The sequence below is a fragment of the Sciurus carolinensis genome, chromosome 3, assembly GCF_902686445.1.
Source record: "Sciurus carolinensis chromosome 3, mSciCar1.2, whole genome shotgun sequence".
Lineage (NCBI taxonomy): Eukaryota > Metazoa > Chordata > Mammalia > Rodentia > Sciuridae > Sciurus > Sciurus carolinensis.
In genome coordinates, this window is record NC_062215.1 from 21,893,654 (window position 1) to 21,909,499 (window position 15,846).

The 15,846-nt window shown below is 36.2% G+C and overlaps 1 protein-coding gene across 3 annotated transcripts; it reads left to right on the forward strand.

Moving 5' to 3' along the window:
* Positions 1 to 2,943: 2,943 nt before the first annotated feature.
* Krt222 (keratin 222) lies at positions 2,944 to 11,299 on the forward strand. Of its 3 annotated transcripts, none has more exons than XM_047542787.1 (6): positions 2,944 to 3,104; positions 6,119 to 6,247; positions 7,168 to 7,388; positions 9,211 to 9,287; positions 9,470 to 9,605; positions 10,285 to 11,299. In XM_047542787.1, exons 1-6 carry the CDS (start codon positions 3,009 to 3,011, stop codon positions 10,511 to 10,513), a joined length of 888 nt encoding a protein of 295 aa, XP_047398743.1. In that variant the 5' UTR covers positions 2,944 to 3,008; the 3' UTR covers positions 10,514 to 11,299. The 3 variants fall into 3 exon arrangements, with proteins under 3 accessions (XP_047398743.1, XP_047398744.1, XP_047398745.1); XM_047542788.1 differs by having other exon boundaries at positions 2,966 to 3,104; positions 6,069 to 6,247; XM_047542789.1 differs by having other exon boundaries at positions 2,970 to 3,186.
* Positions 11,300 to 15,846: the final 4,547 nt, after the last annotated feature.

The following is a 15,846-nucleotide window of genomic DNA, read 5'->3' on the forward strand; positions in this document are numbered from 1 at the left end:
AGAATGACACCCTGCCCATTTGCATTCTGAGGTGATATCTGAGCATAAGAGAATAGAGTGCAACCACGGCTTATGCACCAAGAATGCCATGAACTCCAATTTAGCATGCACCATAGTCTTTGATGAGCTATTGTTACTATTGTTTTAATAAAAAGTAGGATTTTTTTGTTTTGTTGGCAGTACTAGGGATTGGACTCACGACCTTGAACATGCTAGGCAAACACTGTACCACTGAGCTGTATCCCCAGCCCTTCTTTTATTTTTTCATCTATATATATATATATATATATATATATATTTATATATATTATATATATAAATAAACTTATATATATAAAATAAACTATATATAAAATATATATATAATATTTATATAATAAAATATATATATAAACTTATAAATATATATATATATTTAGTTGTTGATGGACCTTTATTTTATTCATGTTTTTCTATGCGGTGCTGAGAATCAAACCCAGTGCCTCACATGTGCTAGGCAAGTGCTCTACCACTGAGTCACAACCCCAACCCTTATTTTTTTTATTTTTAATCTCATTAAGTTCCTCATTTTTTATTTTTGATCTCACCAAGTCACCCAGGCTGGCCTCAAATTTGTCATCCTCCTGCCTTAGCCTCCTACGTAGCTGGGATTGTAAGCATATGCCACCATGCTTGGCTAAGGGCAGTATTTTTGAAAAGCCAGAGTAGCAATATTTTTCCTTGAAAAAAGGTAATTCAAGATCCTGAAATAGTTATTTTCATTATTCACATGCTTGTAAAATAGACTTCTAAGATCTAGACCCACCCCCCAAAAATTTGACCCTATTTCCCTTATGCATGCATCACTATGTGAACACTATTTCCTAGTATGTGTGGAGTGTCCCAGTCCTGGAACTTTCATCTGAGTGAGCCAGTAGGGCCCAAATTTTAAAGCTGCATTTTTCAATACCATAGCCTCCAGCCACGTGGTCATTTTAACATGGCACTTTAACCATGTTTTTTCCAAACTGAGATGGGAAATATAAAAAAGTATATATTTTGAATTTCAAAGACAGTATCAAAAATAAAAAAATGTAAAAATCTCATTAATGTTTTATTTTGGTTACTATATTTGGGACATCTGATGTTAAATTAAAATACAATATTAACTTCACTGGGTCCTTTTTATATCTTTTTATATGCCTAGTAAAACTTAGAAAGTTTTTAATTCCTTATGTGGTTGGCATTTATGGTCCATATTGTATTTGTAATAGCAATGTTTTGGGATTCATAGGAAACACCTAGGAAACTTGTTCGAAAGGAAGATTGCCAGGGCAGACCTTCATGGAATCTAGTTTAGTTCTCTGTTTTAGGAAGAGACAAACAGATGCTTATATAAAGTAACAGGAAGCACTTAACTTATTGCTTCTGAATTTAAGAGTTTAATTCATCACTTTCTTCTTTCTCCTCGCACTCCCAATGCCTAATTCTCTTCATATGTCTTAGTCTTGATTACCAAGAAAGGGAATCAGTTTGGCCTGGATGCTCATCTGTGGCCCCTCTTTAGTCGGAGCTTCTTGTATCTAAGTCTCTGAACAAGCTATGGAGTTATGACTGGTAGGAGGGTGGAGGAGATGGATCCAGAAATGACCTGGAACCTCTCCCCTCCACAGGGGTTGGGGGTGAGCCAGCTTGGCTTAGAGAGGATTGTGGAAATGCCTTATACAGATCGACCTGGCCAGAAATAAACTAATTCAGAAATTGTAAAAGCTAGATGCATATGCAAAGGTTCTGGGAGCACTAGAGCCAAGATCTGTGCTCTATATACAATTCAGCCAAGTCACTCTATGAGTGTCAGCAACAGATCCATCCACAAAAAATATGTCAGCCTCATCTAACAAGCAGCTGGCCAGATGGAACAAAGAACGTAAGTGGGAAGAGAGAGAATACAGAGGCAGATGAAGCAATGGAGCACAGCCAAGCAATCCAAGTTCCAGCCCCAGTGATGCTACTGCATCACGGAACCACCTTGGGCAAGACGCTTAAACCCCCCACCCCCAGCCTTGTCTTCTCATCTTTACAGGCCAAAAATGTCAGGGATTGGGAAGATTGAATGGAATCACAGGCGCGGAGTGTTCCCTAAATTGGAAGATCACCAGCGGGGCGTTCCAGGTATGAGCTGTCATTAACTGCAGTTTACTAATGAAGGAGTGATCTCCCAATAAATCTGACCTCAGTGAATACAGCCCCTCCGAGGACCAAATGGCTCCATCCCTTCCACCTTGTCCAAACACAGTAAATGTTAACCCGTGCCTCCCATACTCCATGAGCAGTTGCTGCTAGTCTTGGCTTCGCCTGAAACATGCCTTCTGGGGTTTACCTCAATACATCAAATTCTGCTCTCAGGTCCTCAGACCACTTTGAGAGTTGCACAGTTGAGAGAAATAGTCAATTGATCCTGTAGCTAATGACAATTGTCAACTTAATCCGATGGTAACTTTTTCCAACAACTGTTAGAATATTTAAGATTTACAACATACCCCAATGACCCAACCACAGCCTTTCTGTTTAAAGACTCTAAATGGGGAGTGAAACTATAAACGAAAATTTTAGCTATCCTGTTTTGGGTCCAGATTTATTTCCATTTTGGGAAAGCAAAACATAATTTTCTGAATGTTATGTCCCATTTCCTTTCCACCAAATAAATGAATGACCCCCCACCCCAACACACACACACCCTATGAAGTGCTCAGGAATGCGAAGGGCATTTTTTTTATTCCCTGGCCTTCGTGGAGATTCTGACATTTTTACGATACCCATGACAATCAGAACGAATGGTTGGCCCTTTATTTGTATCATGGATTAAAATCCACAAGGATTTCCGAGGCTTCTGAAAAAGGAGCTCTGCATCTTTAAGGCTCCGCGCGGGGCCGGCAGCTCTCAGCGACGCAGGCAGGGCAGGCTCTGCCGCAGCAGCGACTCATCCTATCGATAAGGTTCAGTTAGCCAAGGTGGAGGATGGGAAAAGAATGGAACTGTCCCAGCTCCTCAATGAGATCAGGGCAAACTATGAAAAGATCCTCACCAGCAATCAGATAGAGACGGTGCTCTCAACAAGGATCCAGGTAATGATTTCATACAGACAGGCACCTCCCAGGATAAGGAGACAGTCCATGTCTACCCAATTCCTGTCCCGGCCTCTCTGAGGTACAGTATTTCCTTTTCAATGCAGCATATACTGGGGAAGGAACCGTAGGTTTTACTGCAATGTGACTGAAACTATAGGGGGAAATACTGCGGTTATACTATTAAATTACCATTCAATAAATATTGATTGATACATTTGATTTTTAGATAAATTATGAGGTTACTTTCATTAATAAAACATGGGGGTCAACAAGCAATAAAATGGTGCACTCTGACCTCTTTTGGATGTTCCTCAGGAAGGAAGCATTTCAAATACCCTTCAAAGAGAGTATGGAGTTATTTATAGAAATTATTTCAATAACATCTTTAAAAGGAAAGTAAGATTCGTTGGCATGAGCACTTTCTGGAGATCAAAATGTTCCTAAAAGGTTTCTATGATCTGTTTAATGAGTTTGGTTTTATACTAGATTGTTATAAAGAGAAATCATCTGAGTAGGGAACAGGGCATTCAGAACCATTGATATAAATTATGACAATCAAAATTTCCCAAATTGCTAAGGGACTCTTCACTTAGAGTATAGATTTTTTGTTTTGCACTATCAAATATGTTTATTTCCAAAATGCAATATGTAAGCAATATGTATTTTGAAAAGACAGAATCAACTTAAAAGCTAAATCCAATTTCACATGGTTTTCAAATAATGATCACCTTTAGCAATGAATTAAGGTACTAAGTCTTTAAACAAATTTAGGAACAAATATTCAAAAATTTAGGGATTTTGTTTTGGGTTTTGTTTTGTTTTGTTTTGTTTGATCATATCTGAGTTCAGGTTCTATTTCAAATATCCAAATACATCAGAAAGTTTACTTAAAATCACCAAAAGAGAGAAATATTGTTATGAAATCTCAGGTCTTTATTCCATTAGCAACTCATTTTAGTAATATAAATTTTATCTCTGGGTAACATTTTCAGTCCTCAAAAAGAATGATCATTACCTGAGGCTAAGCAAAGTCACCAAGAAATTTGATTTAAGGGTTGGAATAGGACACTCACTTTTTTTTACAATGAGAAGGCAAAAAAATTATTAGATGACAACTTCTGAAAATTATAAACCAAATAAGTACTTTGTTTTGCAATAGTAGAAATGTAAGCTTGGTTTACAAGACTCAATGTTGAAATGAATAAATTTGAATTAAAAAGTAAGATTACAGTAAGTTTAGTTCAGTGTTTTAATACAAAAGTTTAGAGAATTTTTTCCCAAATTGCTCAGAAAAGTCAAACAGAATAAGTTCAAACAAAGCCTGATTATTTAATTATCACTAAAATAGCACAAGGTCCTGGGTTCCATTCCAAGCACCAAAAAAAAAAAAAGAAAAGAAAAAGAAAAGGAAAGAAAGAAGAAAATCACAAAATAGAGCAATATAAGCAATTTAGTTACCAATATAGTTACCAATAAGCCAACCAAAACTCAGTGGACTTAAATAACCATGATATTCTGTGTCATGATCCTGCGGGGTGACGAGTCTCAATAGGGAGATTCTTCTGCCACACGTGATGTTGACTGGGATGCAGTGATTGGGGCACACCTGGCCTGGAACCACCAAGGTGGCTCATTCATGTGTTTGTCACTTTGACAGGCATTGCTAGGAGACTGGCTCAAGCTGGAACCACTGAGCCTGTTTCTCACTTTCATCACTTCAGGGACTCTCTCCATCTGGCCTATCTACCTGATCTCTCCAACAGGGTATCCAAACTTGTAACATGATGGCCCAGGGCTCCCAAAAGCATAGAAGTGGAAGCTGTCAGGGCTTCTGATCCCTTAGCCCCAGAACTGGTCCAGTATCAATTCTGCCACTTTCTACCAGTTGAAGTGGGAATCTCACGACCACCCAAGCTTAGCTGCCAGTTCCACATTCAGAATCCAAAAGACCAGTGGACACCAGCATTTTTAACGCTTTTTACATTTCCAAGTTTCTTTACGTTCTCTTGGTGATTGCTGTGGTATGTGTTCCTTGCTGTATGACTTTGCCAAGTTGACACCAAGAACAAGTAATCAGCAAACCAAAAGAAACATAAGGAATTTTGTCCTCTAATGTCTTGCCCTGAACTTTACTTGCAGCCTTTTATTTACTCCAATTTCCTTTAAACAAAATCTATTGTACAAATTAATTTTTTTAATTTTAAAATGTGTTTTAGAAAGACATAAAAGTTGTCATTTTGACTTCAAACTATTACAATCAATTCAATATATTGCTCATGCTGTTCTTGGGGCCAAATGTTGAGAATTCTGTTAACAGACACTTTCTTTTAATTCCAACATCAGCAGGAGAACATTTAAAACAAACTTTACTACCCCAGATTCCCCAAATTAAGATGCCTTCTAATCAGATCATTTTGAAAAAAGGTAAATAGTGGGTTTTCTTAATACAGAAATCTATTTAAGAACCTTAATGCCTATGATAACATAATTCTCTAATTACTAGTAATATACCTTCCAGTAGTATTTACTCCCAGTTTGTACTCCTCGTCCCAGAATTGATCCCATTTGGAAATATAGAGCTGTGTATCTACTTCTAAGAAACAGTCTATAAGAAAATATATGGGAAAATAATCGTTAGTTTTCAATAGTTCTTCCTTAATGATCCATAAATAATGGAAAGTTAAGAATCAGAGGTGAAAAATTTAACTCCTGAAAAGAGGGGATGTTTTCACATGAAATTAGATGTATTTTTTCATACCTCAGAGATTGTTATATTCAGAAGGGACTTTTGAAATCTCTTTACCTGAGACAAAGCTGGGCTCAGCACACACATATTTAATTAATTCGTAACTAAGCAGAAGGGCACACATGGGTAATATAATCATTAAAAGAAAAAAAGGATTTGATTTCTGTACATTTTTTTTTTTTTTTATAATTGCTTTTACCCATCCCATTTTCAAGAGCGGCTCTCCGTTTTTGTTTGTCGTTGGATGTTGTGGACTTTCTTCCAGCTAGAAGAAGATATAAGCAAAAAAATGGACAAAGATGAAGAGGCTTTGAAGGCAGCTCAGGCAGAACTCAAGGAGGCTCGTCGCCAGTGGCACCACCTGCAAGTGGAAATCGAGTCTCTCCATGCTGTGGTGAGAAGGGGTCTGGAAGCAGCTGGCCCCGTGCATCCGCGGTGGTGTTTGATTGAGACGGGGGAGGGGGCTGGGGCCCAGAATAGTGAGGGCGCTAGCCCAGCATGCATGGAGAAGACAGGAAAGGAGGAATGCCCCTTACTTCACAGTGACAAACGGGAAATCGAGGCCACTCAATTCTATCCCTGACCCTCTTTCAACTACCCACCATGGCACTAGCTGCTATCAGCTCACTCAAGGTTTAGTTCCCCTGCATAAAAATGAAGTCATACTTGCATGTCATCTTAGGGTTCTCTAGTTGTTGAAATAGGGGAGTCCTGGGCGCTTATTATCATTCCAAGTCTTACCAGCGAGCTTCTTTTATTCATGCCATTGACATTTCTAATATAAGTTTTGAAGCCTTTTCCTAAAAAGCCTTTGATAAGTACATCTGCTCTGTCTTTGAGATTGAATATATTTTCAGTACTTAAAAAAAAAAATCAATACCCAGAGTGACAATAAGTTAATCACAATATAGAGGATTTCTTTTTGCCACAGGATTCCTTTGAAATCTAATAGGCTCTCTAGTTATATGTATAAAATACAAATACGTTTTAGAAATTTGGAGCATACACAAAGCTGTAGGATAACATCTCTTGCACAAATGAGACAATTAATGCAACTGCAAGTGGAAATTGAGTCTCTCAATTGGGCTTGCTGGTAGGAATTTCCTAGCATGCACTAAGGTCCTGGGTTTGGTTCCCCAGCACCAAAAAAGAAGAAAAGGGGGTGGGGGGTGGAATCACACACACGCGCGCACACACACACACACACACACACACACACACACAGTAGAATGAAGTAGAATGAAGACATTGCAAATCAGATTTCAGAAACACATTTTGTATCACTGATTCACTGATGAGCATCTCTACAAACAGGAAAGGGGCCTTGAAAACTCCCTGCACGCCAGTGAGCAGCATTACCAGATGCAGCTGCAAGACCTAGAGGCTGTGATTGACGGACTAGAGAGAGAGCTGCAGGAAGTCAGGCAGGGCATCGAAAGGCAGCTGCAAGAGCATGAGATGCTTCTCAACACGAAGATGAGACTGGAACAAGAAATAGCAACTTATCGCCAGCTCCTCGAAAAAGAAGAAATCAGGTACCTAATCTGCTTAGCTAGTGACAAGGAGTCAGACACACAGAGCCACTTATGTCATTGTTGATGTAGTCATAGATAACAAATCTAAAATAAAAACCCGTCATCACCATGACATATTTACTGAGTTCCTGCCACAAAATAGGATTAATACATGCTGCACAGAATACATGGAAGAACTGTTTACAGCTGGCTAAAACTAGGAACCACATAGACAAAATTGACTGTTAAAAAGTCAGAACAAAGTGCAAACAATTCTTGATCAGTACTGAAATGATCTTTCTTATTTCTCTCTTGAATTGCTGTTCATCTCTTTTAAGATTAATTCTATAAACCATCTACAAAGAAATTTTGGAAGAGTCACATATTAACACCACGACTCCACCCAAAGGGCTCACCCCCCACAACACATTAAACATCAAAATAACAATAACAATGTAATTATATTACAACCAAGGAAAGCAAAACAGTTTGGAGCCATGATTTAGAAGACTTCCAGATGTGCTGATAGGAAAAGGTACCAAAACAGGAATTCTTATTTATTCATACAGTTTCAAAATTTGCAATCCCTTATAAGGTCAAATATCTTTGAACATGGTACAACCTCCAATTCTCCATGTTCCCATAAAAAGAAATCTTTATTCTTGCTTGTTTCATAATTCCGAGTCCTTTACAAAACTAGATGAAACAACTTTTGCCCATAAGTTTTGGCATTTATTTAATCCTTTGAAAAGCATTAACTGAACTTAGAAATAATACTGCTAACTAATTGTGTGACTTTAAGTTACTTAGTCTTTCTGTGCTTTAGTTTTCCCATATAAAATGAGAATAATAACGATCTCATAGGATTTCTGTGAGGATTAAATGTGTTCATGTGTGTTGAGTGCTTAACTGGCACATTTTAAGTGCTAATGTAGATATAGTTTTATATAAAGTTTAATATATATGTAATAATACATATATAAAATGTTAGATAAAATGAACAGTTGGGAATCTAAGTCCTAATCATTCAAGATGTTGACAAATCGGTCTTCAGTATTTCTGTAAGGCAACTTTCTAAACTGTAATCATTCTACCCAGGCACAGTGGCACATACGTGTAATCCTAGCTACTCAGAAGGTCACAGCAGGAAGATGGCAAGTTTGAGGCCAGACTCCTCAATTCTGAAACCCTGTCTCAGAAAATTTTTTAAAATAATAATTATTTTTAAAAAGAGCTGAGGATGTAGCTCAGTGGTAGAGCACTTGCCTAGCATGTCTGAGCCCTTGGGTTGGATCCCCAGTATCAAAATTTATAATGCTATACTTAAGAAGTACAAAAAAATCAAGAAAAGTATAATGAACACCCATGTACCACTTCCTCTAGTTCAAGAAGTAAAACACCTCCAGTGTTGTAGCCGTTCCCTGGACACCTACACCACATCCCCCAGTCCGCTTAGCCTGACTCCTGAATTTGATGCTGATTAGTCTCATGTATTCCTTTTTGGTAATTTGTATATATCCCTAAACAAAGTCTGAAATTGTTTTACATATTATGTCAACCTTTATAAAGGGGCCTTGAAAACTCCCTGCACGCCAATGAGCAGCATTACCAGATACAGCTGCAAGACCTAGAGGCTGTGGTTGAAGTTGCATTTTTCTTTTTTCATGCAACATTATGCTTGGGAGATTCATCCACCAAGATACAATATAGCCTTCATTCACTTATTTTCTTGACCGGATATTGCATTCATTGTATGAATATACAATTTATCCATTTTCCTATTTGTTTCAATTACTCGCTAATACAGTGTTGCTCCTTATAATATAGTTCTTTCCAATTTCAGATATTATGGTTGTATCCAAGGTGGGAAAAAAGATCACAAACCTACCACAAGTAAAGTTGGTTTTGTTTTACCTTCAGGTGAGTTTCTTATATAAATAAACTAAGTTGAAAGGTAAGGCGCCATATGTAGGGATTATAAGGAAATTAAATCCTCCAAGGTAGCAAAAGCAAGTAATAGTGGAATAAAAGTTTAACATGTAATTTTAACTGTGATAGTACTTTAACATTATAATTTAATGTCATAAATAACATTTTTACAGCCATTATAAATGAAATATCTTTTTCAACAAAACTCCCACAAAAGTATGAGAATGAAAAAGTGGAAACAGTGACCAGACAGGCAATATTAAATGGAAATATTGTGAAGGAAAGCACTGAAGCTCATGGCACTATTCAGTAAGTAAAATAACTTTCATTAAGAAATAAGAATAAACATATGTAAAGAAATTAACTTCCATCAAATAATCCCAGTAATTAATTTTATTTTAATGTTTCTAAACATACTTTTAACATCCAGTGATTTTTAAACTGTACATAAATATGGTACATAAAAACTTTTATGTACATAGTATGTACATAAAAACTCAGATGAGTTGGGTGTGGGGGTGCATGCCTGTAATCCCAGCACTCAGGAGGCTGAGGCAGGAGGATCCCAACTTTGAGGCCAGCCTCAGTAATTTAGCAAGGCCTAAGCAACTTAGTGAGACCCTGTCTCAAAATTAAAAATAAAAAGGACTGGGAATGCAGCTCAGTGATAAAATACCTCTGGGTTCAGTACCCAGCACCAAAAAAAAAAAAAAAACTGAGATGAAAGAGTACACAATCAATTCACCATTTTTTCACCATTTTTTTTTTTCAAAAAATAAAACCAAAACAAGAGAATTCAGTAGAAATTCCACAGGATTCCTTAGAAATTAAATTCCTGTGATTTTTAAAGTCCTGGGTGTTAATTCTAAAATCCACAAATTATTGAATTATACAAATTACTTGATATCTTTTTCATAGGTTTGGAATATTTGTTATATATATTTATATATCCATACTTCTTATAGAAAGGTTCACTTTATCATTTCAGGACAGAGAAAGTGGATGAAGTTATTAAAGAATGGGAAGGTTCCTTCTTTAAAGATAACCCTCGATTAAGGAAAAAATCTGTTTCTCTTCGGTTTGATCTTCATTTAGCAGCCACTGATGAAGGGTGTTTACAGACTAAACAGGATAATCTGCCAGACATAGAAGTCAGGCTTATCATGAGAAGATCATGCAGCATCCCCTCTATCAAACCTCCATCAGCAACTAGTTAATCCAAGGATTTGAATTAACATTTGAGTTACAAATGACATTAGGATGGATCAGAGTGGGCCATGCTGACCCCTTCTGTCCCAAAATGTAAGTTATTAAGTATGTATGGAATATGTTACGAGCAGTGTGTGATTGTGATTCTCTTCGGAAGAGCACACACACATTAAGGGATAAAATTTCTCTGAATCCAATTATGGGTATGCTTTTAAGAGAGGGGGAGCTTAAAAATAAAATCAGAAATTCAGTTTGGTTTCTATTTTATTTATTCTCCAAAGTCTTCTCTTTCCCTGGAAATTTTATTAGAGATTGTTAGAGTATTTAGTTGGCTTCATTAAGTCTGTAATGTCATTCAATGGCCAAACACTGTAAAGAAAAAAGAATATAGTTTGTTTGAAGAAGACTGTGTTATGTGAAGAGTCACACTGAGTTATTCATCATTATTCTATAACTGGCTAAAACAGAAAAGGGTTGTTCTAATTTTTAAAACAGCAATTATAAGCAAACTTCTAAGGGGAGGCTCACTAGTCACTTCAGATTTTTCCTTTTGAGACAATCATTTGGACACTGAGAAAAATAAGAGAAGTTCTTTTCCGTGAGCAATTCTGAGCAAACTATAGAACATAAATACCCCAATGCTATTTTGATGATTGAATAAAATTAATCTACATCTGAAATTTTTTTTGTAATCAGGATCTGACTTTCAGAAGAGTCACTTTATTAAAGGAACTTTAAGGGTTGTGTCCTTCTACCACCAAAAAAAAAAAAATCAGAAGGCTTACGGTACAAAACTTGAAAAGCAAATTGAAAGGTTTCTTAAAGTTAATAGAACGGTCACCCAACCTCTCATCTCACGTTATATATCCATAAAGTTGAATGTGATTCAAGAGTTTACTCTGAGTCTTAGAGATGATACTATATGACATAATATAAATTTCCTGCAGTAATTTATGTGAACGAAGATAACAGTATTGTTATCTAAGCTAAAAGTGTTTATGGGGTTTGTTTTTAAATTGTTCAAATGGTAATAAATATGGATAGAAAATATATTTGTGAACGTGAAGTATTGTTGCAAAGTTTTTAAAACAACCTAAATTGTTTAATACAGGTATATTTATTAAGCCCTTTACTAATAAATACCTGTTTTAAAACATTAGAAATTTATAGGCTATTAATTTTTCTCTAAGCAGAAAAAAAATGGTTGAATACAACTCACCGACTTTTTTCCAGCTCAAATATCATATAAGGGCTACAGCTATGTTCGCATTTTAGTACAGTCTTTAAAATCTCTCTCTCTCTCCATCTCTCTCTCTCTCCACTAATATGTGTGTGTGTGTGTGTATACATGTATATATTTATATATATCAGTAAAATGTATGTTTTAAACAGAAGAAAATTATGTTAAATAATCTTTTAATCTTTAATATAATATAGAGACATTTTAAATTTTCTTTCAATGAATTCAGATTCCTTTAGCCTGGCTTATTTTATTTAGTGAGAAGAGATAATTCTTTTTTTTTGTTTTGTTTTGTTTTCTTTTGTCAAGAATACAACAGCATGTGAAGTGCTCATTCTTGCATAAGCATCTGACCTAAATGCACCCTATACATAAAAATGTTTCATTCGGGCTGGAGTGTAGCTCAGTAATAGAGAGCTTACCTAGCAGGGGGAGGTCCTGAGTTTGATCCTCAGCACAACAACAAAAAAATAAAAATAAATAAAAAAAAAAAAAAAAAACAGAAAAAGAAAAAAGAAAAGAAAGTTTCATTCAATATTAAATGTTACAAACTTTACTAAAACTTTAAAAATGCAATCATATAAGGTATTGTACTGAAGTTACTATACTAAGCAACAGCAATCATAACAAGCAATATACCTAGTGTAATCTATTGCAGTGTTAAATCCTTAGTGCTGGGCATTATGAATGTAACTGTAATTGCTTGCTATAGTAATTCTCCTATGCAGCTACTGTGTGTATAACATATACATTTTAAAAATACAGCATTCATATTTATAATAAAGTTTTATGGGCTTTGAGGCCTTTTAAAATTGGGATATGAATTTACTAAAGTAAATGACACCACTAACAATAAAAAATATTGAAACATGAACTCCAAAGCTGCCTTGTATTTGAGTTTGATGCATAGTTCTTTTAGTTCAAAGATATTTCTGCATGGTTAAGCAAAATAAAGAGAATTCACTCACTTGGGGAATCAAGAAAACTGCAATTACGGAAGATAGATAATGGTTTTCAACTTGTTTTACAAAATATAAATTAAGAATAGTATGCTGATGTTTTATTCTAATAAAAAAATCAAAATAGTCATATGATTCTGGGGAAAATGTAATAACAATAGCCACCATTTGCAAAGTGTTTACTCAAATCCAGACACTACGCTTAGCAGACACATTCACAGTCCCTGATCCTTACAACACTCCTACAGAATACTACTACCCTTGTTTTATAGATGAATAGAATCAATATTACCCCATCGCTCAGAAATCTTTCAAATGCATGTTTCCATAACAAAATACAAAAATAAAGAGTGATTCCAGCTATTTACAATAGTAGGATCCCAGCCCTGGCTCTGACAGTAACTACACAAGAGGAGTATTCATGCTAAATTCTCTGGGCCTCAGTTTTCATGCTTGAAAACAAGGGAAAGGTGATGCTTGCTAGTAATTCCCTACCCTGTCGGTCTCACAGTTATTTGAAATAATATCCATGTGAAAATATTTGGTAAAGCACTGCTCAGATGTCAAGTACTATTTGGACAAAAGTTGATTCTGGGAGTAAAGAATTTGTGAGGAAAATTGTAGCTGACAATGATTAAGTAATAGTTCAAAACACAATAGATAAAGATAATATTTCTGAATCTTTGCTTCCAGAAGAATTATTCTTTCCAAGTAAGTCACCCAATTTGAACTGTTTTGACCATGAGAGTTTTTAAAATACAAAAGTGTACTGTAAAGACCATGAACGATTATTATATTATTTTAAGCCATTAAGTTTTTAGATAATTTATGTGATAATATACAACTAATACTGCATATAAGCATTTTGCTTATTGATTTGTTAGAAATTTGTATATCATCAAAGTTCATCGCTTGTCCTTCAATTTGTTTTAACATAGGTTTTTTAATTTAAGAAAAAAAGACTCAAGTAAAAAATGATTAGATTAGTTTTGAAAGTTTCAAATGGAAACTTATTATAGTACAGGGGCCAAAATTAAACTCCCAGTTATATGTATATACATTACAAATGTTATCAACACATGAAGTCAAAGGAAAGTTTGTCCAAAGAGCAGATTTGCTTCTATGTTTACAAGGATATAGCCAGTATATACACAGATTGCCAGTCAATATTCATGGACACACTGCAAATAAAGATTCTGAAATGAGATATATATGAAAATCAATACAGGCCTTTCCCAATGGTCCTCACACACTGAGACTCTAGACCAGGATTGCCGAATGTTTTCTGTAGAATACCAGATCACAGAACTTTCAGGCTTCTCTAGTCACAAGATACCCAAAGCAACTATGCAACTCTGCCCAGGTCACTGTGATCATCCATAGACAATTATGCAAATGATGGGTGTGACTGTATCCAAATAAAGTTTTATTTACAACCTAGATTCGACCTAAAGTGATAGTTTGACAACACTGGCTAGGTGTCTGAGTGGTAGAGTGCTTGCCTAGCATGTAGAAGACCCTGGTTTGATCCCAGAACTGAAAGAAAAAAAAAAAAAACCACCATTTTGCCAACCCCAGCCTAGACCCTCAAAACTATCCATTAGATAATGGCCCCATAGCCCAGGTTCTCTAGTACCATCCAGTTTCCAAATATTTTCATCCTTTTACACAACATGAGCCAAAACTCATGACCAAATCATCAAGGTTATTTTGAGGGTAACACAGAGGTTATAAAAGCAAACCATACTTTGTCAAAATCTATAAAAGAGTGTGAATCACTCTGTCTTGGAAATTTGCTGGGTTTCTGTATTTCACAACTATTTATAGCAATAGAAATTGAATGCCCATGGTAGCTCTGACTGTGTTCACAGAAACAGCTGAGAAAAACTGCCTGTTTCACCATTTTGCCCCTATCTAGACTTTTATAGACTATCACAGGTAGAGCTCTGTTCTCCCTTTCCCTATTTTTAGGTGAAAGAATCCACTTTAAAAGCTGCATCAGAGTTGGGCACAGTGGTACATGCTGGTAATCCCAGCTACTTGGTAAGGCTAAGACAGGAAAATCACAAGTTTGAAGCCAGACTCAGCAACTTAGTAAGACCTTGTCTTAAAATAAAAAATAAAAAAAGGGCCGGAGATGTAGTTCAGTGATAGAGAGCCCCTGGGTTCATTCCCCATTACTAAAAAAAATTTTAAAACCTGCATCAGGCCAGGTACAGTGGTGCACGCCTGTAATCCCAGTGGGCTCAGGAGACTAGGACAGGAGGATAGTGAGTTCAAAGCCAGCCTCAGCAAAAGCAAGGTGCTAAGCAACTCAGGGAAACCCTGTCTCTAAATAACAGGGCTGGGGATGTGGCTCAGTCATAGAGTCTCCTGAGTTCAATCGCCAGTATATACCCCCCCAAAATAAAACCCTTCATCAGAACATATTACATACAAATTCCATGGCATAGTGGTTGATTCAACATCCTTCTCAAGTCACAGTCCTCTTTGAAAATCTGATGAAGTTATTAATCCTCTATCTGGGAAAAGCACATTAAAAGTATATACAATTTTAATGGCTTCATCGAACTCCTAGAGCCTACTCATGGACTACTAAGTGTCCAACGACTGCAGGTTTTTCCTTGTTTTCTCCCATTTTCTTCTTTTTCCTTCTTCCTTCCTAGCCACAATCCTTTCTTCTGCTAATATGGTCTCCTCACCAGCTTCTTCCCACAGTACTATAGAAAGAACTCAAAGACCTGGGCTGGAATCCCAGTTTAATTACTTACTAGTTTTGGCTTCCCTGTCTTGGGGGAAAGAAAGTGTGAAGGTGTCAGAGAGGAAAGCAGGCCAAGTGCCTGGATCTTGTTGCCAGAATGGAAACTAAAGTACTCTGGCCTATGACTGTATTTGGAGTTTACTACTTGACCCATATGATGGCTCCCAACCTTTGTCATTACATGTGGTAACAGTCATATTAATGCTGCATCCCATATTTTCCAGGAATTATCACATTTCTAAATATGTATCCCATAGTTCACAGAAACATCCCTGAGTATGTAAGATCACATATTCTGTTCTTTGCTTTGGGGAAAATAAACTCTATAAGTGGAATATATATTTCCATGTTGGATATTTCACCCATCAGTTTTATTATCTT

What these genes read in the sequence shown, in the direction of transcription:
- Krt222 (XM_047542787.1), top strand. Translation starts at nt 3,009, where the DNA reads ATGGAACTGTCCCAGCTCCTCAATGAGATCAGGGCAAACTATGAAAAG. An exon ending in TGCTCTCAACAAGGATCCAG is followed by an intron (nt 3,105 to 6,118) that starts GTAATGATTTCA and finishes ACTTTCTTCCAG; the next exon opens with CTAGAAGAAGATATAAGCAA. An exon ending in TCGAGTCTCTCCATGCTGTG is followed by an intron (nt 6,248 to 7,167) that starts GTGAGAAGGGGT and finishes CTCTACAAACAG; the next exon opens with GAAAGGGGCCTTGAAAACTC.